The sequence below is a fragment of the Sphaerodactylus townsendi genome, linkage group LG01, assembly GCF_021028975.2.
Source record: "Sphaerodactylus townsendi isolate TG3544 linkage group LG01, MPM_Stown_v2.3, whole genome shotgun sequence".
Classification (NCBI taxonomy): domain Eukaryota; kingdom Metazoa; phylum Chordata; class Lepidosauria; order Squamata; family Sphaerodactylidae; genus Sphaerodactylus; species Sphaerodactylus townsendi.
Genome location: NC_059425.1, coordinates 5,956,094 through 5,981,292, shown reverse-complemented (window position 1 = coordinate 5,981,292; position 25,199 = coordinate 5,956,094). Strand labels below are relative to the sequence as shown.

At 48.3% G+C, this 25,199-nt stretch overlaps 2 protein-coding genes across 3 annotated transcripts; one reads left to right on the top strand and one right to left on the bottom strand.

The window, feature by feature from the left end:
* Window positions 1–2,987: 2,987 nt before the first annotated feature.
* On the bottom strand, window positions 2,988–7,265 carry LOC125436366. Its single transcript, XM_048503292.1, has 4 exons — window positions 7,038–7,265; window positions 4,997–5,145; window positions 3,893–4,256; window positions 2,988–3,194 (listed from the first exon to the last, which is right to left on the bottom strand). The coding sequence occupies exons 1-4, from the start codon at window positions 7,263–7,265 to the stop codon at window positions 2,988–2,990; spliced, it is 948 nt and encodes a 315-aa protein (XP_048359249.1).
* Window positions 7,266–7,440: 175 nt separating this feature from the next.
* LOC125442108 (syntaxin-7-like) lies at window positions 7,441–24,837 on the top strand. 2 transcript variants are annotated; one of them, XM_048513295.1, is made up of 6 exons: window positions 7,441–7,602; window positions 13,059–13,191; window positions 21,017–21,086; window positions 23,309–23,399; window positions 24,150–24,287; window positions 24,715–24,837. In XM_048513295.1, exons 2-6 carry the CDS (start codon window positions 13,107–13,109, stop codon window positions 24,769–24,771), a joined length of 441 nt encoding a protein of 146 aa, XP_048369252.1. In that variant the 5' UTR covers window positions 7,441–7,602; window positions 13,059–13,106; the 3' UTR covers window positions 24,772–24,837. The 2 variants fall into 2 exon arrangements, with proteins under 2 accessions (XP_048369252.1, XP_048369333.1); XM_048513376.1 differs by lacking the exon at window positions 7,441–7,602 and adding an exon at window positions 8,978–9,132.
* The last annotated feature ends 362 nt before the right edge of the window (window positions 24,838–25,199 follow it).

Here is a 25,199-nt window from a genome sequence, read left to right as displayed (position 1 = left end):
TATACACATGATTCTACTTCAAAATATATGTAGTTTGAAATCATGTTTAATTTAATAGGTGTCGCAAGGCATATAACTAGTGGGGGATTGGATTGTAAATGTGCAAATAGATATTTAGGATTAGAAGTTAGTTAAGGCTTTATTTCTATCGGCTTGGGTCTACACTTTAAGAAATGATTTATATTAGTATTTATTTATTTATTTCTATTTCAAACTTATAGGCACCTCTTCCCAAGGGGGCTCGACGTGACTTCCAACTATAGCTGTTCTCTGACTGTAACTCTAATAACATAACTTAACACATTTAAAATCCAGCAGCAATCATATACAATTTAAACAGTAAAACAGTAGACTAATAAAACGGTAAAAACGGGCACCCGATCCCAAGGCTAAAAAGGGAGAAGTAGTAATAGAAAAGGAAAAGGAGGGAGCAGGCGGGCCCAGATGGAATCAACAGTGGGCCCGACCGAAATAACAGGGGATGGAGAATGGCAGCCTTAGTTTTGATTCCGTTTTGCATGTATAAGACTCAGTTTTGCATGTATAAGATTTTTAAAGGCAGTTATAAAGGTTCCACACCACTATTCTGTGAATTTATCCTTCTTTGTTCCCTTGCTAAATCAGTGTAATCTGTCAAGAAAAGTTATTATCAGTGCTGTCAGTGTTTTCTTTAAAATATTTCAGATAAACTTTCACTTATTGTTCGAAACTTTATTTTGTGCATTTGTTGCCTTTTAGATTTATAAGCCGCCCTCCCCCGAAGGGCTCACATTTGTGACACATTCCCATTGTGCTTGACCACAAACAGGTTGCCACACTCCTGCCCTGTCACTTGGAGAGTTCGGAGACAGCTCTGCTTCTTCAGCTATCTCTCCACCCGCCCTCATCCTGTTGCAGGAGGCAGGAATTTAACTGCAGGGATGGGGAAAAGCAAAGAAATCACTGCAAGGACTTCCCATTGCAATATGCACCTGTGCATCAGGCCCAATCCAACCCAAAGGAAGCATTACAGAACCCCTTCATTTCAGTACAACAATTAAGCAGATGCTGAAAAATTTCCCTAAATGAAGAGGGCTTTTATCTCTACATGATGTACAGCGGAACCTCGGTTTTCATTGCCTTCTGTTTTCGTCATCGGTTTCTGTCATCGGTTTCGGTTATCATCGATTTTTTCAGTGAAAAATTTGCCTCGGTTTTCATTAATCTGCAGTCAGGTGCAGGGGTTTGTGGAGAAAAATCACCCAGACAAAGCTGTTGCAGGCCGTGTCTGCAACTTGTTTAATGATAATATCTTGCCCCATTTCAGACAAATTTTAAAGAGGCTTCAGAAACAGACCTCTTTGGACAGCTTTCTGTTGCTACATTGGTCCACTGAAACAAAGCTGGTCCTGAAGTGTTGTTGTTTGTTCCTGTTTTCAGCATTAAACACTATGTTTATTCACCAAAAATGTGTTTTTGGTATGTTTTTTGGAGTGCCTAGAACGGATTAAATGGATTTACATTGATTCCTATGGAAAAGTTTGCCTCGGTTTTCATCGATTTTGGTTTTCATTGATTCTTTTCAGATGGATTACCAATGAAAACCGAGGTTCCACTGTATATTGCTGAATTGCAAGCACTACACATTCCAGTTGGGGCCTAATTTTGTTTAGAAACCTAAAATTAGAAACCTAAAATTACTCTGGTGCAGCTCCAACGAGATTCCTTATGCTGGTTGCTTCTGAGACATCTATAAGCTTCTAAAATGCTTAAAATGTATAAAGAATCCTCTTTACTTAGCTGCTGTGTTCATCCCATGTGATGCATTTTATATGTACGCCTTAGTTCCCGGATGTACATTTTATCGTCACAATCAAACTCAACAATGGGAAATGTGGAACGACATAAGACCAGAATAATGCCCTACTAGTCTGCCACAATCAAAGCACGAAGCTTTCTCCCCTTGAAATTTGATCTTCATTGAAGTGGAAGTTATTGACATAAATAAAACAGATTTTTATGAACATGCTGCTAACTGGCAGAGAGGGCAAAGACATCCAGAAGTGAAACCACCACAGAGCCTCGCTTCATATAAAGGGAGATACAAGTTAGAGGCTGAGAGCGAGAACTAACCAAGCTGGTGTAGACTCAGGAGTGGAATAACTATAGTTGTGGTTTTCAAGCCAGGAACACCACTGTGGCCAGGGCCTCGGACTCACATAACAGCGTTCAGCCTTGTGGAGGGCTTTCCAGGGGGCCAGACTTCTTCTGAGGGCCTGAAAACCCTCTGGAGGCAGCACAGCAGAGGAGCCGTCCACAGCTGCTGCAGCCTCTGGATTAGACTACCTGGCTGCTTTTCCATGAAACTGGAATATATGTAGTTTTACAAGAATTTTTGTTTGTTCCATTATTTTACCGAAATATAGACGTCCTATCATTTCTAGGCTCTCGTATTTTATATACTTTGCTAATGGAAACATCATTGCACTAAAAAATACAGTCAGATTTTACACTACTGTTGGGTAAAATCTAATGGTTGGCCTGTCCAGATTAAAGGGGCCTGTAGCAAACAGGACATATATAAAATCAGCCATTCATTTGAAACAAAAGCAACTGTAAAATTTAGATTTAACTATAACGCGTCCATTAAAATCAATGAACAGTCAGTATTTGATTCAGCCTTTGCATTTCATAAGCCCTCTCTTTACTTCTTTCAATATTTGGATTTCATAAAAATTTACAATGTAGACATTTGTTTACATTAAAAGGTGAAAAAATGCCACAGGAAACTGTTCCAATTTAATTCAAGCAAAAAGGACACGTTCATAGTTTTAGGCAAAAGGCGAGTCGGCATGACAACAGCTACCTCCCAGCCCTGAGGGCCGGTACTCTGTGAATTCCCTTTCAAACTGTTTCTGCTGTGAGCGGCGTTCCCTGTATAGCCTCTACAGCCTGGAGTTCATACAGAGGTAAACCACTTTTTTCTCGACTCTGTTGTTCTCCAAAATTTACCGGGTCCCTACATATGCGATCCAATAAAACATGGAGAGGACAAAATAAGGCAAACCGAACTCCAGTTCCACAAAGAGTCCCAGCAAGACAAGCCACAGGAGAAACTTCAGAAAGGTCACATTTACAAAGAAGTAGTGTGTCCACCACGGCGGCAGGGCTGACGCGGCTGGGCCTTCGGGGCTGTGCGTCCTCTGGCTGGATTCCTAGGAAACGAGAGCAGAGAGAGACAATATGGTTAGTCATGCAATGGATGGGGGGCTTCATAGAAACAAAACTGCTAACCAATTCCCTCTCCAGACAGACATTTTGATAGTTATGGAGCGTGAAGCAAGAGGCATCACCATGGCACCCAGGAAAGTCAGCCTACAGGCCAAGGAGAGAGGACTACGGCCAGGCTGGCCTGCCTCACGGGGAACTGCCCTTCCCAGGGGTGGCTGAAGATCTCCTGGGGTTTCAACTGATCTCCAAGGCTGCTTCGGAAGATAGACTCTATGCTGCATTAGCTTACCCCAGTGAAGCACCCCCTCAGGAGCCACCCTGACAATCTGTAGGTATTTTCCCACCGGCAGCCCCAAGCTGTTGGGGGAACTTGATCAGAGATTGAGTGGATGAACAGTGTCAAGCACTTTTAAGGTAGTTTGGTGGGCAGAAAGCTCGTAACCCAAGCTAGTTTTGGGCAAAGGATTCTCACGCTTCTCACGGGTACGCGCACAGACAGCGGGCACGGAAAAGCGCAGGCTGAGCGCACCGGCAAAGCTCAACCTGCTCCAGACCAGTGGAATGGCGTCACGAGCAAACAGCGCGCAAAGGGCGCCCCCCCCCGCCCGCTTGGACGCGGCTCCTCCGAGGCGGCGCCACCCCCCCCCCCCCCCCCCCCGGCCCCGCGACCCGCCGCACCCACCTCCCTGCGGGGCTGGGCGGCCTCTTCTTCGGTCACCGGAGCCGCGGCGGCCTCGGGAGGGGGCTTGGCGGGCGGGGGCCCGGCGGTCGCGCCGCGAGCAGCTCGGAAGTCGGCCAGTCGGCGCTCCATGCAGAGCAGCAGCAGCAGCAGCAGCAGCAGCAGCAGCAGCAGCGCTCGGCGCCCCCAGTTGCAGCAGCGGTGCCGCGCATGCAGCCCGCAGCCGCCCCCGCCAGCCAGCCAGCGGAGGAGCCGCGCTGGGCAGCTCTGCGGGCTGCGTCGCCGGAGCTGCCGGCCTGGACCTGCACAGGCGCCCCGCCTCGAGGAACTGAGCCAGCGCGACGACGGGCGCGCGCAAAGGGGCCGGCTGTAGAGGCGGGGCCCCTCTTGGGCCAGCGGAAAGCGCAGCCTCGTGCGCGCGCGCGCGTCTCACGGCGAGGGGCCGGTCAGTGCTTCTTCCCCGAGCGGGGCTGGCTGGCCGGCCGGCATTCACGCGCAGTTCCCGGCGTGCCGGACGCATAAAACAGTCTGCTGCCCGCTCTGCCCATGTGCTGCTTCCGTTGTTTGTGCTCCTCGTTTGAGGAGCAGCACTTGGGGGGTTGCGTCATTTCTCCCTCCCTCTCGAGAACGTGGGAAGGAAGCAACAGGTGAGAAGGAAGGGGGGGTCACCCGGTGATTTCCGAGGGGCTTGGGGGGCGCCAGCCAGCCTCGGATTCTGCTGGGCTGCGTAAAAGGGCAGCATCGTCGTGCAGCAGGAGACCTCCTGGATTTACAACCAGACTCCCAGATCAGTTTCTGGAGAAAATAGGCCGCTTCCGTGGGTGGAGTCTGTGGCGTTGCGTGCTGCTGGGGTCCCTCCCCCTGCAAGCCCCCCCCCCACCAGGCCCGCCTCCAAATCCCCGGGGGATGCCCCCCCTGGGATTGGCGCTCCCAGTCTCCCTGCCCCCCCCCCCCCCGGCTGTGCAGCCGATTCGTGGCTCTGGCTTCGGTGAGCCCCCTTCATCAGCGGATGTTTCCAGGTGCTGGCTGACGCAACTTTTTTTGAAATTAAAACTTTAAACAGACAACCCTAACTCTGGTTTGAGTTGCTGCCGACAAGTGGCCCACCAAAAGCCTGGGGGGCCGGAGCTCATCAGGAGTCCCCGCCCGGCCCTTTTTCTGCCGCCCCCCAAGGTCAGTGTCCGTATTTGGGACTGAGTGTTCAAAGTCTGATGCTGATAAAGATAGGAGAAGACAAAGGAGGACAGGGTGATAACCTGTTAATGAGAAAGGACGGTGAATGGATGCTCAGTCCGAGAGGGTCTCCTGCCTGCTTTGGTTCACAGGCAAACAGAAGACATCTTCATCCTGTCTTCAGGGGAAAAAGATCGATAGCAACTTTTTAAAAAACTGGGTTAAGAGAAATAAAAATGGCAGGAACACATTTTGCAGGAGAGATCTGTGCAAACTTCTCCCCCAAAATATTGTCGTAGGCTTTCACGGCCGGATTCAACTGGTTGTGGTGGGATTTCCGGGCTGTGTGGCTGTGGTCTGGTGGATCTTGTGGGATCTTGTGGGAAGGAGATTGGCCACAGGGGACTTCTTCGGTGGTGGTGGCCAGAATCAGACCCATGAAGCCGAGACTTGAGTGCCCGATCACGTGGGCCTCTGTCTCTCATCTTGGCAGGCTTTGGAGAGAAGAAGGGAGAATCAGGATTTGTTCCGAGTCAGCCCTTGGGAGCAAAGGGGTGTCCGGGGCTTTTGACTCACCTTCCCCCTCCTTTTAATCTTGCTTCATATGCTCCAATAATTTCCCTCCAATAATTTCTCTCTCTAGCCCCACTAGCTCAGCCTCTGCATCTCTTTGCCCTGCTGTTGTGGAGGTGTTGAAAACTCTTGGGGGGGGGGGGGGTTCTGCCTGGTCAATGAACAATCAAAAAAACCAGGTGCCCCCCCAGCCCCCGCAACTTTTTAAAAGGCAAGCAATTTCCTATTTTGCGCAGGGAAGAATCAGACTGCAGACAAAATGGCAGCTTGGGCTAGGGAGAGAAGAAGGGTTGGAATTATGTCCCCTCCCCCTTTCTCTCCTGCAGGAGACTCAAAGAGGCTGACAATCTCCTTTCCCTTCCCCCCCCCCCGCAACAAACACCCTGTGAGGTGGGTGGGGCTGAGAGAGCTCCGAGAAGCCGTGACTAGCCCAAGGTCACCCAGCTGGCGTGTGTGGGAGTGCCCAGGCTAATCTGAATTCCCCAGATAAGCCTCCACAGCTCAGGCAGCAGAGCGGGAAATCAAACCCGGTTCCTCCAGATCAGAGTGCACCTGCTCTTAGCCACTGCTCTCAGCCACTACGCCACTGCTGCTCCAGTGGGGCAGAAAAACTGAAGGAAAAAAGCTGAGCAAAATGGAAAACTGTGAGGCAACGACTGAGGATCAACTGCTTATCAGCAGTGTGACAAATTGTATGTGCACAAAAGCCCCCTGGTGTCACAAGGAGTATTTTGGACACTCCCCAAAATGATTGTAAAAGAGAGAGGGCAGGGGAGGTTGTGGGCAGGGTTCATCCATGTAAAAACAAACGAGAGGATCCAAAGGCAGAACCAAACGTGGGGTTTTGTTGGCTGGCTGCAGAGTTGTGTGGTGGGGAGATAGCTGGTCTGGGATCTTGGACACCCAGGTTTGGACCCCCACTTGGTCATGGAAGTCCCCTGTCAGTCACGCACTCACAGCCTAACCAAAATCGAAAGGGTGTTGTGAGGATGAGATGGAGAAGGGGAGGATGCCGTCAAATGGCCCCGGTTGGTTGTGTTCTGTCGCCCCCTGGTTTCCCTGGGTGGTTCCCTGCCGAAGCACCGAGAAGGGTCTACCCTGCTTAGACTTCTGAGATTTAACAGGTGAGGTCAGGCTGGGCCGTCCAGCGCCAGGCCCCTCACAAGGGGGGGGGGGTGTGTGTGTGTTGAGCGTCCTCGTGTGGTTTTTGAGGGGAAAAGGCGAAAGGCAGATCTAAGTGGATCCTCATGAATTCACGTGATTTCCCCATTGGAATGAAATGAAACCACCAGGAGACTGTAGAGCACGTCTGAGTCACACTCACGCAGGCCCCGCTCCGTGTGGTTGAATTTAAGTCCAATGGAAAAGTCACATGAATTCACGAGGATCCGTTTAAAGTCACCTGGAGCCGCCTTTTGCCCAGGCCCGTGTTGGAGTCCTGGCGACCACATCCAGCCTCGACGGCCTTCCTTGTCAGCCGGCTCAGGTCTTGCCCACGGGGGGGGTGGGGTGGGGGGTCCTGAGACGGAGTCTCGCTTCCTTGGGAGCAAGCGCACAGGATCGGCCAGCGGCTACCGGCAGAGGAAAGGAGACCCCGTCGGCCGGGGGGCTTTGAGGCCTGGCCCCACATTTGACTGGGCTGCCAGGCGTGCCACACAACCCGCCCGCCCCGGCCAGCTTTCCGCATCTGCCTGCGTGGGCCGCTCCTCTCGCCCGGCTCCGTCCTCTCGACGCGCAGCAGAAAGGGCGAGCCGGAGACGCCCTTCAGGAAGCCAGCAGCAGCAGGAGGAGGAGGAGCCCGTGGCCGCCGCCGCCGCCGCCGCCCCCATTTCCCGGGGAGGCCCTTCCTGCAGCAGCAGCAGCAGCTGGTCCGGTGGGAGGGGAGCGGCCGCCCCTGGCTCGGGGTCAGCTGAGCGCTCGAGTGCGGCGCCCGGCCCGGCGGCGAGGCCAGAGGCGGCCAGGTTGGGGTGAGCAGCACGGGCTGGGCTGGGGGGCGCCGGGGCTTCTCGGGCCAGCCAGCCAGCCTCTTCTTCCTGGGTTGCTGGCGTGGCGAGGCTCAGGTGGCCGCCGCCGCCGCCGCCCTGGCGCAGAGTTGCTGCAGCAGCCCGCCGTCCCTCGGCAGAGCAAGGCAGGCAGGCAGGCAGGGCTGGCCGGCGCGGGGCAAGGTAGGGGCGTCCCTCGCCACGGAGGCCGGGGCGGCGGCGGCGGGGGGCCACCCCTCCCGATGCCCGGAAGGTCAGCCGCATCGGCCGCAGCCAGGCTCCGGGTGGCCGCAGAAGGGCCGCGGGCGGGCGCCGGCTCTGTGGGCGCCGATGACCGGGCGCAAAGTTGGGCCCTGCTGATCCCCGGGTTGGGCAGCCGCCTCTGGGGATTCTGGCTCCGGGTTTCCTCCCCCAGACTGGCCTCCCGCCCGCCCGCCCGCCCGCCCCTGTTTTGCTGGGCTTCGGGGCTTCGGGGCTGGCTCCGCAGGGTCCCCGGCAGGCGGGGGGGGGGGGGCGAGGTGTGCAGCGCAGGAAGCGGGACTCGGGGTGCGCCGCTGCCGCCGCCAGCCAAGCGCATGGTGGGTGTGGGCCTGGGACGATGGGGGTGCCTGGTAGGGACCAGGAAGCAATCGGGCGGCTTCGCTGAGCGCCTCCCTCCGGGCGGAGGAATCATGTGAGGGTGACCAGAAGAAGTCAAAGGGCTTCTCTCCAGGAGAGCCTTCCCAAGGTCGGAGGCCCCAGGCCTGGATTCAGGAGTGTGCTCGCCCGGGTGGCTGCAGAGAGAGTCAGGCCCGGTGAACTGCCCTGCAGGGGTAGCAGCAGCAGGCACACTCTTGATGGCAGTCCGGAGCCTGCTGCCTCGCCTGGCTGGAGTGGGCGGCTGGACTGCCTGTGAGGTGGCACCCGCTGGGGTGAACAGGCTCTCTCGCACGCAGGCCTGCACCACGGCGGTCAGAGGGGACAAAGCAAAACAATTCCTCTTTACTGTATGTTGGCATTGAGCCCCCTTTTTCTTTCCTTCTGAGGGAGGCGGGGTGGGGTGGGGGGAGGGAAGGAAGGAAGGAAGGAAGGAAAGGAGGACGCCTGGAGTTCCAGCAGAAAAAATGGCTGGAGGGGAAAGGATGGAGCAGCCTCATCCTTCTCTGTGGCTGGGTCCGAACTTCAAGATCTCTTCCTCCTCATATGAAGAAGCTTCAGGCGCTGAGATGCTTCTTGGGCTGTGTGTGATCCATGACCCCCCCCCCCCCTCAGCACCAAACAGCTGACAGGGGAACAGGAAGGGCTGTGTGCCGTTCATAATTATAGGAGTCTCTCAAGAGATTGGTGGTTGTTTTCTTGCACGTGCCATCAAGTGACAGCTGACTTTTCGCAACCCCAGAGTGTTTTCAAAGCAAGAGATGTTTGGAGGTGGTTTGCCATTGCTTGCCTCCGCCTCGTGGTGGCCCATCCAAGTTCTCACCAGGGCTGACCCGGTTAAGCTTCTGAGATCCGACAAAAGCAGGCGGGGGCTCTCTGGTGAATGTTGCAGAGTAACTCACATATGTTCTGGATTAATATCAAATTAATTTGGGGACTGCATAATGGGCCGGTCACGCGCAAAGTCTTTGCTGTGCTGTGAAGATTTCTTGTACGGACATATTTTCTGGAGCTTCTCTTTCACTTCCACTCTCCTCGTGGCAAGCAAAACCACTTTCAGCACTGTTTAAATCTTGCTTTGCCACCAGAGCATGACAGGTTTGCTAGTGGGCACAGCTTTGCCCCGGACCTCTGCCCCCGACTAGCCTTCCCATACCCTCACAGCGCTTTGCTTGCCTTCCCTCTGATCCCACCTTCATGCAGTACAAGCAGGCATCTTCTTAGCTCCTCCCCACACCCCCCACTCTGTTTTTTTAAATTTGAGAGATTAGATTTCTGGAGCCAGACACAGACTATTAATGAAATATTATAGCATATGCACTTAAAACGCTTTCTCTAAATCTGCTTCTTATTTTAAGCAGCTCTTCAGGATGACTGACTGTGTAAACAGGAGATAGCAGAAGCTTTACTCATCTGCTGCATTGTGATTGCAATGTGGATTCATAGATTAAAAACGCAGCCCTGTAATTAAGTGTGCTGCAATTGTATTGAAATGTGCTTGTTTATCTTGTAAGCCTGCTCCTTGTTTATTTGCTGTCCCAGCAGACCTGGAGCCCTAACCAACCTCTTGTGGCTGATCTGACCTGTCTGATGCTGAGAATCCAGCATGTTGTACTTTGGGCCTGGGGGAGAATTATTGACCCACTTCATTTGTAGCCCATTCTTCTCCCTGAGGCTCAAGGCAAATCACAAAATGTAAAAATTCAATCCGACCATATGATAAGATTAGGCTTCTTCTTTCACCCTTTCTTTTGTAGTCGAGTTGCAGCCAACTTACGGCAACTTTGTGGTGTTTTCTAGGGAGGAGACATTCAGAGGTGGTTTACCAGTGCCTGCCTCCAGTGGGGTATCTGCCCGGGGATGGGGGGGTACCCCCTGACCCCGGGTGCCACTAATCTGGTCTTGTGGGGGCCCCCACGTGACTAGGTCCGGAGCGAAGATGACGAGGTAGCAGGAAGTCCTGCTGCTTCGTCATCTTCAGGCTCCCTCGGCCCTGCCCACGTCGTCATTGACAAGGGTGGGGCCAAGGAGGCCACCCCCACCCCCCCACCCCCATGCTCCTGGGATCCCAGCAGCTGGCAGCCAAGCTTCTGCACTCCCCTCTGGGAAGAGCAGAAGAGACATCCATCCTCCGAGAGGTGCTTTTATAAGCACTGAGGCTGGGGGCAGGGCTTGGGGGCAGGGGGCGTGGCCCACCCCCCAGAGCCCTGCCTCCGACCTCAGTGCTTATAAAAGCACCTCATGGAGGATGGCAGCCTCTTCTGCTCTCCCCAGAGGGGAGGGCAGAAACTGGACTGCTGACTTCTGGGCTCTAAGAGCCCAGGGGAGGGGGGCAGCTGGGGGGCACCCCCAGGCGCAATGGGGGGCTGCGCCCAGAGACAGTTAGTCTCTGAGCGCCATTTCCTCCACCCGATGCGTCTCTGCCTGCCTCTGTGCTTCCATGGGTGATCTCGCATCCAAATGTTAGGACTGAGCGTGCTCAGCTTCTGAGATCTGGCAAGAACAGGCCTGGGCTCACCAGCCCCGGGATGGTACTTACAGAATAAGAAAACAAGCAAACAGAAATCTGTATAAGACATGACATATAATACAGAAAGTGGGTTGCAAAGGTAGGAGACAATGCAATAAAAGCAAGGTGATACATGCAATAAATGTTGTTATACAGCAAGAATTTACTCCTGTATAAAAGTGTCTGCTATTTGATTATGCTACAGTTCTAATCCCTTAAAAAATGCCCTCTTGAACACTTTCATTTTGCATATTTTTTTGGAATTGGAATTTTAATTTATATACTGCTCTCCTGCGAAGGGCTCAGGATTGTGTTCAGCATAATGAAATAAACAATAACATTACAATACAATAGGACTGATCATAGTAACAGCAATATTAACCATCTGACAATAAACCCTGTTTGTTTATCTGTATTCAGATTGCTGCCTTGTTTCAGCCCTGCCCTAACATTTGGGGTTTTAAACCAGTTCTTGTTTTGTGCACCATCTCAAAGTTTGGCATTTCCCACAGTGGTTGGTTCTGCCCCCCTCCCACCCAGTGGGAAAGTGAAACAGACTCTGTTCTATAGTATTGATGGCCAAAGTCGTGGGGGTGGGGGATTGTGGGACAAAATTCCAGGTTGCTCTGGGGATATCACTATCCCTTTTGTAATCATGCATATGTTCTCCGGGATGTGATCGGGCCCTGAATGCAGTGTGATGAATGAAGGCAGAGGAAATCTTCATCCAAGGAGTCCCACAGTGACCATCGTAGTGCATCGTCTCACTGAGCTTTGTGTCAAAAGTCAAGTTGCAGAAAATGTTGTAGTTGAAAAAAGAGGAAGAACCACAAGATGTCTGAGGGGACTTCTTGGCAAAAGGAACTGAAAGAAAGGCTACGTAAAACAGCACTGCCGTTTACTCCATGCCAGCTGCCTTTTGAGAAATGCTAACCCTGACAGCAACACCGGCGTGCGCATTGCCCAGAATGTGATGTTACTTTGGGACTCTTGCTATAATTTCCTCTAAAGTTGGCTGTCTACATATATGAGTGAAGGACTGCATAGGAAGGACAACCAGGAAGTCAGCTGAACTTTGTCCAGCTTTGGGAATTGGCTCAACCTTGTTTTTGAGTTTCCTCAAGAAGGGACGATAGAAAGGACAACCAGATGACTTTGTGGTGTGCAGTTCTGAGAGAAGGGATAATGCTATTGGCTTGGAGCACAAAAGCAGAGCTATAATGCTGCACATGTTTCCTTGAGAAGAAGAAGAAGAAGAGTTTGGATTTATATCCCCCCTTTCTCTCCTGTGGGGGACTCAAAGGGGCTTACAATCTCCTTGCCCTTCCCCCCTCACAACAAACACCCTGTGAGGTAGGTGGGGCTGAGAGAGCTCCGAGAAGCTGTGACTAGCCCAAGGTCACCCAGCTGGCTTGTGTGGGAGTGTACAGGCTAATCTGAATTCCCCAGATAAGCCTCCACAGCTCAGGCGGCAGAGCTGGGAATCAAACCCGTTTCCTCCAGATTAGATACATGAGCTCTTAACCTCCTACGCCACTGCTGCTCCTCTCCCAGCCACTGCTGGGAGAGTAGCTCCCATTAAATTTTTTGGGAGTCCCTTCATAGGACTGGGCTATTCTTGCAACAGTACTTTAGAAACTGGTTCTATGAAACAAATTATTCTGTTTTGCAAACCCTCTCCATAAGGGACTGAAGCAGGCTATAGTCTGACTTCAAATGAAATGGAATCCCTTTTTGAGGCAATAACTGAGAGGGCGGCTCAAAAAATGCATATTGGTGTTTGGTTTTTTTGAGCCGTCTCTCAGACATCTCTAACAGAGCTTCAACTTGATTTTCTGCCGTTACTTACCAGCAGTGCTAGTTGGGTATTCAGATTCAAAAACTGAACTTCCAGCAGCTTTTTGCCATGAGATAATCTTTGTGTGCCTTTTACAAACTTCTGCGACTTCTAAGCTCTGTACAAGCAAATGATAAAAACAATGTTAGCTTTGTTTAAAAGATCAAAATTAATAATAGTGGAGAGGGAAGATTCTGTGGAAAGCCTGTCTTTCACTATTACTTCTTTTGCCAATTTATTTCCACCTATTTCCACGTCTTTCTCAAGAGGGTTCAAAGAGTACTTGGAAACTCTTAATCTTTGTCATTTGTTTAACCCAGACAAGATTCAGGCTGATATTAGAGGTACCAGTGTTAGGGAAAGACTTGGTGGACAGTCTGAATCTGATTGCTAACAGTGTAACTCTTTTCACTATGTGTGTTTTTAAAACGGAAAATTAACTTTCAAATATATATTTAGGTGGTGTTACTGGTGAATCTACTGACCTACAGTATTCAGTGATCAGCCATGGAATACAACGAAGGTATCAGTGGGGACCCTAATCAACTAGCCCAGCAAATAACTTCCAATATCCAGAAAATCACACAATGCTGTAAGTTACATTTTAACTTAATATTAAATTTTAAACTGTAAGATGTTTCTATACCTTCATCTTTTTCAGGTTACAACTGTTACATGTTGAGAATATTTATTTAAAAGTGATTGTTGACATCTTAAAATATCATGTAGTACTTACATTAAACATCCTATGAATTTTATTTAGAAGGAGGATCGGGAGTCTAATCCTGGTTCAAATTTCACACCGTGGAGCGTGACGCAAATGCCTTATAACCAATCAGTGCGCACGGTGCTGTTCTCGCAAGAGCACGAGAACCAACCAGAAACTTGGGCGGGGGAGACGTGCTGATGTTATAACGGGAGCATGTTTTTGCGGGAGTAAAAAAAAAGGTCCCACCCCAAAACAGCACGACAGCCAATCAGGAGAGACCCGCCAAGCTGATCGCGTGATAGTGGGCATTGTTACATTTGTTGAATCTGAGATAGGCCTAGATGTCTTCACTGGAAACATGCTGCGGTGGGGAGGTTGAAACCTCGATGAAAAGGTGCAGCTTATTTTCAAACTTGGTTTGACCTGGATTGAATTTCCCGGTGGGGATTCGGCCTCCCAGTCTTACAGCTGTCACCTGGCAAGACCCATGTGGTGGAAAGGCCCATTCTGAATCCAGTGAGAGTACTCCACTCCATACTAAGCATGTTCCCTGCATTCCAGTTTTTTAGGGGCATAGAGAGAAATTTGGAAGGGCAGAAAGCATTCTACTCCTGATTTCTCCCATCCCTTAAGGGAGCCAGCGTGGTGTAGTAGTTAAGAGTATTGGTTTGATCCCCCACTTCTTCACATGAGCAGTGGACTCTTGTCTGGGGAACTGGATTTGTTTCCTCACTCCTATACATGAAGCCAACGGAGCGACCTTGGGCTAGTCACAGTTCTTTCAGAACTCTGTCAGTTCCACCTACCTCACACGGTGTCAGTTGTAGGGAAGGAATTTGTAAGCTGCTTCCAGACTCCTCACTATTGAGAAAAGGGGGTTATAAATCCCAAATTCCGCTTCTTCTTAATCGTCTCCCTGTGTCTCTGCAAAGCTGGAGCGCTGGGATCAACGGTGTTGAGGGCAGAAACAGAATCTCAGCAAATCCCCCCAACCAGCGTGTGTTCTCCCCCACTTCCTTCTGATTTCCTGTAAGGCTGGAATGCAGTGTAGTTTCCTGTTCAGGTGAGACAGTCTAGAAAAGCTCGTTGAATGATCAGTTCCCTGATTGTGATTGCTGGTCAGGATACGAGGTGGACCAGTGGGCATTTGTACATCCTTAGTTCAAAGAGGGCAGAGGCGTTCCTCCCATTGGGCAAAGTGGGCAGTTGCCCAGGGCGCCACCTTGTGGTGGGCGCCAAAAATGCAGGTTTGTTTGTGGGATTTTTTTGTATTTTCAGTGTTTTTTGGTTTTTGGCCTGCAGAGGGCGCAGTTCTTAGCTAGCAGCACCAAAATTTCAGGGATGTTTCTGGAGACTCTCCTGATGCTATCACCCAGGTTTGGTGTGGTTTGGTTTAGGGAGTCTAAAATTATGGACTCCCAAAAGGGGTGCCCCATCCCCATTGTTTACAATGGGAGCTAATAGGAGATGGGGGCAACACCTTTGAGGATCCATATCTTTGGACCCCCGAACCTAATTTCACCAAACCTGGGAGGTATCATCAGAAGAGTCTCTTACTGATACCACCAAGGTTTTGTGAAGTTTGGTTCAGGGGGTCCAAAGCTATGGACTCCCAAATGGGGTGCCCCCATGGTTTCCAATGGGAGCTAATAGAAGATAGGGGCTACACCTTTGACGGTCCATAACTTTGAACTCCCTGAACCAAACTTCACCAAGCCTGGGTGGTATCATTAGGAGAGTCTCCTAAAGATACCCTGAAAGTTTGATGCTGCTATCTTAATAATTGCACCCCTGACAGCAGGCATCCCCCAAATTTCCTCAAATTTTCCTTTTAAATCCCCCCCTTTGGCATGGATTTAAAGGGAGAATCTGAGGTCCCCAGTTTAAACATTGAAAGTGAATTTGTTTTGGGGTGGGGGAGAATCCACCCCAAAATAGCATCACTTTCAATGTTGTTTATACTGGGGACCCCAGATTCTCCCTTTAAGTTGATTTAAAAGGAGAATCTGGGGTCACCAGTTTAAATAACATTGAAAATGATGCTGTTTCCCCCAATTGGGGGGACTGGGTACAACACCATGAAATGTTTTCATAGCAGTAATAAAACATTTTGAAAATGTTTTCAAAAGAATATTTCTGCTGTGTGGCATGGCCCATTGTTGTGTTCAGATTTGTGAGTTGGGGCATTGTTCTATAATGTGATGGTGACTTTGAAACGACCTGGTGAAAAAAAATCATTATTTGGTCACGGTGGGGGGGGGGTGGCTGCCCATGGGGAGGGGCATCAAAATCAGGTTTTGCCAATGGCTCCAGTTTGCCTAGGTACGCCCAGTGGTGGGATTCAAACTGTGGCGTAGCGCCAATGGGGCTGGGCGGGGCACAATGGGGGTGTGGCTGGGCATTCCAGGGGCGAGGCATTCCTGGGCGGGGCTGTGGCAAGGATGCAGCCACTGCGCCGGTCCTTGGGCGGGAAACGAATGCGCGCAGGCGCAGGCTGCCACGCACGCCGGTGCACCTCCTGCTAGACTGCTTCAAGTTCTGCGCGCTGCTGCTGAGAGGACGGGCGTCACTAAGGCAAAAGTCACATGGCAAAATCACCAATTAGTAACCCCCTCTCGGCACACACAAATAAGTAGTAACCTACTCTTGGGAACCTGTGAGAACCTGCTGGATCCCACCTCTGGGTACGCCACTGAAAGAGGGGTGCGTCGGTTTTGAAAATCTAGAGCAAAATTTTCAGCCAATATTCAATTCCAGAATCACTGGAAAAGGCCAGGAAAAGTTGAAGGCGGCAGGAAAAGAGGAAGGCCCAACCTGAGTTGGATGGACTCTGCAAAGGAAGCCGGGGAAGCTGTTCACAACGGGACATCTTGGGGGTCACTAATTCATGGTGTTGCCATAAGTTGGAAATGACTCGATGTCACTTAGCCTGCACGTGCAGTTGGACTGGCTGGACTTGCTGAGCTGTTTGGGCACTTTGCCACAATTTAGTCCTCCTAATACTATTATCTGGAACCTGTTGTACTTTTGCTGGGCAGTAAAAGATGCGACTTCTTAGTAGTGTAGTCACCTCACCCAGAGTTGTTGTACTGGGATGGTGGGGTTCAAAATTGACTCAAGTGGACAGGTATGCCCTCAAGAATCAGTTTGTGCTTCATGTATGATTACCTCCAACATAGGTTACCTCCAGTGGAGCACTTTGACAAATGAACTGTTCAAAATGCAATAGTGCAATTCCTGGGCTGGATCCAAAGTAGCCCTCAGTTTGTGTGGATGCCTCACCCCACCCCCCACCCCACCCCATAGTCCCAGCATTGCAGCTCATACGTTTTTTCAAGGGTCTCCTGAACTTTGGAATAATCCCTCTAATATATACACAACTCTCAGCATGCTAAATGTAGCTAGTTGCCTTGAGTACAAAATACTTGCCTGAAGTTCCTGAGTTAGAAAGGTTGCCAGGATGGTGTCATGAGTAGTGCCTCCTGTACTTCTTGCTGTTCTAGTTGTGTTAGACCTGTACAAGGCATTTAATAATGTGAATATCTAATATTGGGGTAAGATTTTTTTAGAACACCTAATATAGGCTTTCTGTGAATGTGTAAATATTCTTCCATCTGAGAGCCTGGCATAAAGAAAACATTGTAGGGACCTTCCCCCTGGCAGACTGGCTTTCCGCAGAGAGAGACATTTAATATAGTGAGTATTTGGTCCTGTCCAACCTGCTGCAGTCATTCTAATTTCAAGAGGGTGGCTGCATTTTTATTGGGGCCTTGATTCACGTCCCCTGTGTATGTATGCCAGAGTGGCTGTTAGTGTCTCCGTGGCTGCCCCCACTCAGTTAGAAGTGCGTGTAAATGTCTCAACCCACGAGGCTCATCTTCTGTGGGTATTTGCAACACAGGAAATCTATGCCAAACCTTTTGCATTGCATACATCTTGCATGTTATTTACATGCGTGAAAGAGATGAACCACTTGGGTAGAAGAAGCTTTACTGCTTAAACAGGCTGGTAGGGGAGGAAATGTAGAGGCAGCAGCAGCCACATTGGTGAAGACACCTGTAGAGAGTCCTCAGTGTTCAAGAGCGTGGAATTATTTCAGCAGCATCATTATTCCATTACTGATTTGCTTTCTAATAACCATGCATCCATCTGCCCACATTAACAAGAGCCACCATGATGTAGTGGTTAAGAGCTGGTGGATTCTAATCTAGACAACTAAGTTTGATTCCCCACTACTCCACCTGAGTGGCGTTTGTCTAAATGTTTTGAGTCCAGTCAATCAAATGTGAGGACAGGTTGCAAACCTATATTTGTCCACCTGAGCGGCAAACCGGAATTGTTTCTGCACTCCTACATTCCTGCTGGGTGACCTTGGCCTAGTCACAGTTCTCTCAGAACTCTCTCAGCCTCACTTACCTCACAAGGTGTCTGTTGCGGGGAGAGGAAGGGAAAGAGCCTCAGACTCCTTACGGTTGAGCAAAGTGGGGCATCAATCCTCTTCTTCTAACAAGACCTAGAATGGAGCAAACCGGCTCAGATTTAGAGACAGGGAGAGTGACTCAAACATGAGTAAGTTCAAGGATCTAATGGCACAGCAAGGGAAGACGGGGAGGACTCTTTGCAAAATGGGACCTGGCATCTGATTTCCTTACTCCTGGTTGCTGGAATAGGATAATTCTATGGCAGATTGGCTCAGCATGGGAAACTTGCCTCCTAAGGGTTTCTTTTTAGGCCAGCGGGGTGGGGGAAGGGGAGGGGGTGGGGGGGTGGGGGTTCTGCCCTAAGGACGAAGATTGGCTCCCCAGATGAAGGTGAGTTTCGGATTTTTCCTCTTTTAGCTCCTTACCCGGCCCAGCCAGCAGAGCTGAGTGCAGGAGTTCGCTCACCTGATCCCTGCGCTCAGCTGTCTCCTGCCACGCCCTAGGAGGCGGAAGGAAGGCAGCCAGGAGAATTTGCTCCAGGGCTTGGCTCAGCTGAAAACATTTGGAAAAGTTTTTAAAAGTCAGTATTTGGGAGGGGTTTTTTCAGCCTTTTTGAAATTTCTGAACGTTTTCAAGCCAAACCTGAAAAATACTGAAAAAAAATGGTGCCCGCCCCTTTGCCAATCTCCTTCCTCTGTCACTTCTGAGAGAGAGCTTTGATCACAGATTAGTTGCAACTCACAGTTTGGGGACTGCTGGATAATCTGTGGGACCTCAATAGTGTAACATTTTTGTAAATATTTGTAGCTTTTCTAGTTGAAATATATTCAGAGAGGCAACTCTTGGTTTGGTCATAAAAGAACACAGTTACTGATGTGTGGAAGATGATTCTTAGAGACGCTGCTGTCATATCCAAACCAGGCTCTTGCCATTATGTCAGGTTGCTAACGCTTACTCTTCAACAAGACAAACAAGTGCTAATTGCTCAGTTTGTTTCCTCCCATATCTGAATGTTTGCCAAATCGGAGAGGGAAACACCAGATCTAATGCTTTGAACGTTACGAGGGGGTCAAGGGCATCTGATCATGAGGCAAAAACTCCTAATAGTAAGAGTAGTTTCACAACAGATGTCTGCGCTGAACATGCTCTTCTCTACTCTAAACACATCCAGTTCTTTGAACTATCATTGTAGGACCATTTTCACTGCCCTTCTCTAAACCTTTTCCCAGTGTGGCTCAATGGTTGATAAAATGTGGGCCCAGAAGTGAACACTGTACTCCCAATGGTAAAATTTACTTTCCTGGTACTCTAGAATTTGAGACCCTACCAGTTTTTTTCTTAATCATTCCTATTTCTCCTCCTTAGTACAACTCCCGTCTGAAATGATTTCTGTCCATAGCAGTCCTATAACCCCAGCATATAATCATTTTGGGTCATGCGAAAGTATCCCTCTTTCCTTTTCCTTCTAATAGACCTGTTTCAAAGCGGGCAAATCACTTTGATTTAGCTCCTCTGCCAGGGAAGCATCCCCATCTACAGGAATGTCATTGTTTGGTTTATGGTTGGTAATTTGTTGAATCCCCTGCCACACCTGCCTCATGTTGTTGTTATGAAAATAATCCTCAATTTTCCTCTTATAACTCATCTTGGCTTGTCGAATACCTCTCTTGAGACTGGCTCTCGCTGCACTATACTTTGCCTCATCATCAGATCTGAAAGCAATATTCCTGTCACGCAAAAGTCGCTGAACCCCCCTCGTCATCCAGGGTTTATGGTTGGAGTAAATCCGGACGCACTTATCATGTTTCAGGCAGCATAAAAGCTTATTTAGCAGTGATGATGATCTTTTTTTCAATCTTGGAGCCAAACTATTTGTGGTTTGGGTAGTTTATCAAGCAAAAATCTTGTCCTTTTCACTATATAAGGCTCTTTTTGTGTCTCAGCAGCTTTAGCTGGGCTGAAGTTGGTGCAGGTTTCGTTATCAGATTTCAGATTTTAATTGATTGCTGGAAACGGGTTGTAGTCCCATCTGTTATGGCTTAGCTCCTGCAGATTGTGCTCACCAGAGCTCTGAAGGTGGACTCTTTTTGAACTGGCCAGCAGGTGGCGCCTTCTCATAAGATGTGCTAATCATCATAACAATCTTCAGCACAATTGACTGGCATTGGAATTTCATCCCTGCTGCATAGTCTGAACCGTTCGTTTACACAGGATGACTTGAGTACATGAATTATGCATAATAAAAATACAAGGTTTAGCCGCTAGTCTATGTGATGATCAAGCTGATGGGTCCATCTTTAAATTTGTCCTTGCATATCCTACATGTGCGTGTGTGTGTAACTCTTTCGGTATTGGGTTGATAATTTCTCACCAAACAGAAACAGGAAGTGTTTTCATTGCAACCAAGTTATAAATGGTCAGAGAGCAAAGTTTATATAAAAAGGAAAAAAGTCAGGTATATTAAAAGGGGGAAGGCTGGGCTTTCAGTCTAGCTCAAGTGAGTCTGCATGTTAGTGATTCTGCTGGAATTGGGAGCCTGGGGCTCCTTCTCCCAATTCAATTCCTTTCTTGAATTTTCACAATTTCTTGTGTGTTTTCTCATATACTTAAAAATTTTTTTTCTGATAATTCTGTTGATATCTCCCACCGCACACTTTTTTGTCTTCTCCTGTATGTTTTCTTTTACTTGTCTGATTCCTGTCTAATATTAAATGGCTCTTTGTGAGTCTGGTATGCTAAAACGACTGTATTATGGGTGCTGTGTGGTTTCCGGGCTGTATGGCCATGTTATAGCAGCATTCTCTCTTGACGTTTCGCCTGCATCTGTGGCTGGCATCTTCAGAGATCCTCTGAAGATGCCAGCCACAGATGCAGGCGAAACGTCAGGAGAGAATGCTGCTAGAACACGGCCATACAGCCCAGAAACCACACAGCACCCCAGTGATTCCGGCTGTGAAAGCCTTTGACAATACGACTGTATTATATTTGGGAAGAGCAGAGACACTTACATTGTTTTTCACATTCTTGTTAAAAGAATGAAAATGTTATGTGACTATTTCCTTCAGTTAGCTGTTTAAAATTTTGAACAGAATGGGGCTTAAAAACTTTGGCTTTTGAGGGTTCTTCTAGCTGTGCAGTGTTGTGGGAGGGGACGTTGAAGGTCCTGCAGAGTTTGACTTGCCACAGCTCTGTCAACTGGTGTACATTTCTGAACCGTCAATTAAAAATGTTCAACATGGCCGTGGGAACGTATCACTGAGATTTCTCTTCCTCTTTTTTGCTAACAGCTGCAGAAATACAAAGAGTACTGAATCAGCTTGGAACACCACAAGACACGCATGAATTGCGGCAACAGTTGTAAGTGCTTCATGAGATGACCTTTCATTTAGCTGCATTGTAAATTTCCCCCTGAATATTGACCTGACTATTCTTGGCCCTGTTCAATATCCAGGTGAATTTGCTTGATAAAAGAGAAAATCAGAGACACCAAAGTTTACTGGCCGTATGCACAGAACACAGAACCTCGGGCCTCTGCAGAGTCTCTTCAGCGCACAGTGGGCTTGCAGAGGGAGGTCTTCTCGCGTTGTTCTGGTTACTAGCTTGCTGGTCTCAATGGACCTCTGCAGCTTTTCCTGGTTCTCTTAACTCCGTCCATCAACTCCTCTTAAAAGCACAGATCTAATTACACCTGTAATTGCAGGGTAAAAGGGTTCGTCAAAGCGCTTTTAATTGGGCTCAAATTGATATACCTGTGATAGCAGGTATATTGATATTGCAGCCGCTTTTCCAATATAACCTCCCCCTTCAAAAAAAAGAAAGAGTCAAAACCAGCCCCTGGATTACAGGCTGCTGAAAAAGAGGACCACGTACTAGATCCCCCTCTCTTCCCCTCCACATACACACCCTCGTTCTCTCTTTCTGCCCCTCTCTCTCTTCCTGCCACTGCTGCAGCCAAGAAAATTATTCTAAAATACAGTCTTGTTTGAAATAAAATGGTAAAAAGCCCTCCCGATCCTCGTGGACGGTGGGAGCAGCACTTCCGTTGTTCCTTTGCAAAAGTCAAAGAGAGAGGCTCGTTTTTAAAACAGAAGCTTGTTTTAAAAATGCCCTCCTGATTATCAAGAGAGAGCCGAAGCAGAGCAGGGGAGGGAATTGGTCTGAACTGAGGGGTCACCAATTGGCCATGCTGGCAGGGGCTGATGGGATTTGTAGTCCATGAACATCTGGAGAGCCACAGGTTGCAGACCCCTGGTCTGGGGCAAAGCTGTGTTCACGGGCAACTCTGCCCTCTGGCTGCGAAGCAAAATTAACCAGAAGGGGTCTCTCTCGCTTGCTGTGGGGAGAATAGAAAGTGAAACGGGAGCTTGAGGAGATATGTTTGTACAAGAAATTTTTGTTAGCTTTACATTTTGTCCCCTCAGTACAGCAAGAAATGCCTTGTGCACAGTCGGCCACTGAGTTGTCTCAAAGATCAGTCAGTCGTCATATTAATCTTCCTGGCCAAAGTACAATGAGAGAGAAGTGCAATAAGTTGAGTTTGATAAGTTATTGCAAATGTGTAGTTTGTGGAATGGAGCCCAGCATACTATAAAGGGGGAGAAAATAAGTGAACATGAATTGCTTCAAGGAGGACTGATAATGGTGTGTGTCCTCCTAGTGCATACAACAGCCATGCAGGTATGTTGGGCAGAAGCTTGACTCATGTACAGAATTATCACCGTTGTGTGATGTAATTTATTCAAGATATTGGGTTTCTTAGTATAAATGCATTTTGTGCCCTGCTTATGAGTCATAGGCTCATTCCGCACATGCAGAATAATGCACTTTCAAACTGCTTTCAATCCTCTTTGAAGCTGTGCGGAATGGCAAAATCCACTTGCAAACAGTTGTGAAAGTGGTTTGAAAACGCATTATTTTGCGTGTGCGGAAGGGGCCCTAGAGTTTCTTGGAATAAGAAGATTTCCTGGAGGAGATGGGCTTTGGGTACAATATAAAGCATAATATTTGATGAGAGGAGAAAATTGATCAGTTATGTCACTACAGAGGCCCTGTTTCTATGTGGGGCTGATTGCTAACTTTTCCTCTGTGAACTGGTAGGTGAAAGCCTGTATTGTAAAGCATGAGGTCTGCAGTGGCCTTAATCTGTGGAGCAGCTTCTTTGCATCTCATATGATCACAATTCCAAACATTGTCCTCCCCATAAAACTAATTCAGTTCTTATAATAGAGGAAACATAAATTTCTTTGCCTTGCTTTTCTTCTGAGGGGTTCGGGAAGCTTTCTTAAAACTCTTGTTTCATGTACAATGGGGAGTTTTTTCCAATACGGTCCTTATACTTTGCCTTCCCCTATTCCACAATCAATATTTTAAATCATAAATAACAGTTTGCTTCTTCAATGACTGATCATTTTCAAGGAATGTAACAGCCAAGTCTCACTTCATTTGTAAGGGCAGTAGTACTACCAGTAAATATTGTTCAGTCGATAATCCCTTTTATGAACATAATTTACTGTGGACTGATTATGTGAGTATGTTGCTACGAAGTAATAAATAGCTGAATGATTAACTTTCCATTTTAGACAACAGAAGCAACAATATACAAATCAACTTGCCAAAGAGACTGACAAATACATTAAAGAGTTCGGATCTCTGCCTTCAGTAAGCGAACAGGTATAGAAATGTTTTTAAAATCAATTAAAATTACATTCTCAATTTTGCAGACCCCCTCTTCACCCAGCAGTTACTTCTGGTGCATATTCTTCTTTTGAGGATTTTGAGCAGAGGTTAGATGGCCACCTGACAGGAATGCCGATTCTGTGGACTTGGGCAGATGGTGAGAGGGAGGGCAGGAAAGGCTGGGTTGGTTCTTCATCCTTGTTCATTTCACGGTCTTGGGAGAGTCATTGGTCTGCATGTTGTTGTGATCCTTCCGTGTGGGTGCCTTCAAAATGTGAAAGGTAGCCACCAAATAGGTGTCTGTCAGCTCTGCTGTAGTCACGCACTCTGAGGTTTCCGCTATGATCCCAACTCAGGTGAGTTCCGCTGAGGTGCAGTTCATTGATGTGTTCAGAAGGAATGTTGTCTTCCAGTAATTTGGCGTGTGGAGTCTGCAGATGAGAGCTTGCAATTATTTACGTATGTATATTGTTAATCAAATTCTAAACTTGAAAGAGCATTGAGGACGGTGTGCAGTTCTGACAAGGTGTCTCACACGCCGTTTTCATTTATGATGCGCTCTTCAGTCATGTTGTCTCCAGAAGAAATGAATGCCATCTATGCAATTGCTTTTACAAGTTTGCTACTTTCATTGCACTGAGCCCAGAAGAGATGGAAATCCCTCCCCAAAAGCTCCAGTTAAAAAATATTTTTAATTTCTTTTTCATCAGTAGATTCTTTTTTTTTTCTTCTCTTCCCATTTAGCGTCAAAGAAAAATACAGAAAGACCGACTTGTGAATGAGTTTACTACAGTACTTACCAACTTCCAGCGGATCCAAAGGCAGGCTGCTGAGAGAGAGAGGGAATTTGTTGCAAGAGTACGAGCTAGCTCCAGGGTGTCAGTAAGTATAGCCTGAAATGTTACCAATGGTAATGAAATATTGGAGGAGCCAGGGCAAGATATTCCTTCACAACAGACTTTCACATTTTAGGGGTGTTGGAATAATTCACAAGAGCTCTGGGTTTCTTGCCAAACAAGAACTCTGAAATTATTTGGTTTTGTTTGGGACAGTTTCCCCTTATGACGTTCAGGGGAGTAGCTGAACCAGGCATGTGGGAGATCAAAATAGGGGCTGCTGCATGAGAAGTGCTTAAATACTAATAGCCAGAAGATCAGTTGGTGTGTTTGTATGTATACATTAACGCCTTGTGGTAATAAGCTGGGGTTTAATTCAGAAATGTACTTTAATTCATTAATGTGTTAATGATTTAACAACAGGCTCGAAAGGAAAGTTGTAAAGCCATTTTCTTTTCTCCTTAACTTTTCAGGGGGGTGCCCCTGAGGAAAGTTACAGAGAAGGAACATTAGTATCTTGGGAGAGGTAAGATACGTAATAAAGCCCGACAATGACAGTTTTTAAATCACGTGTGCGTGTGTATAATAAAATACAAAAATTATTAAATCTTGGTGTTTTTAGTGCTGACCATTTTTAAATTCATAAGTAGTATAACAAAAGATTGCCAGTTGATGACAAACATGATGCTTACGTTGCTAAAGTACAGTGTTCTCTTGCTCCTGCATTATTCCATTTGGTCTGAGCTGGGCTCATGGAAGCCCACTTTACCAGGGATGTAGGTTTTTGATTTCCTGGGGCCCGGCGTGGCTGGAGCTGGGCCTGAGGCCAGGGACTGGACCAGCACTCTCTGCACTACAAAGAACGTGCTTTGCCACTGAGCGAGGAGCAGGGATGTAGGTATAGATTTTTAGGGGGGGTTGGGGGGTGGGGCCACACCCCACCAGCCCCTAGGGCATG

Excerpts from the sequence above, each read along its gene's own strand:
- LOC125436366 (XM_048503292.1), bottom strand. The coding sequence starts at position 7,265 with ATGTGGGGCCAGGCCTCAAAGCCCCCCGGCCGACGGGGTCTCCTTTCC. Across the intron at positions 4,257-4,996 it reads TCCGGCCCCCCAGGCTTTTG|CCGGCCCCTTTGCGCGCGCC; the intron begins GTGGGCCACTTG and ends CCGCCTCTACAG. Across the intron at positions 3,195-3,892 it reads CCGCCCAGCCCCGCAGGGAG|GAATCCAGCCAGAGGACGCA; the intron begins GTGGGTGCGGCG and ends CTCGTTTCCTAG.
- LOC125442108 (XM_048513295.1), top strand. The coding sequence starts at position 13,107 with ATGGAATACAACGAAGGTATCAGTGGGGACCCTAATCAACTAGCCCAG. Across the intron at positions 13,192-21,016 it reads CCAGAAAATCACACAATGCT|CTGCAGAAATACAAAGAGTA; the intron begins GTAAGTTACATT and ends TTTTGCTAACAG. Across the intron at positions 21,087-23,308 it reads CATGAATTGCGGCAACAGTT|ACAACAGAAGCAACAATATA; the intron begins GTAAGTGCTTCA and ends TTTCCATTTTAG.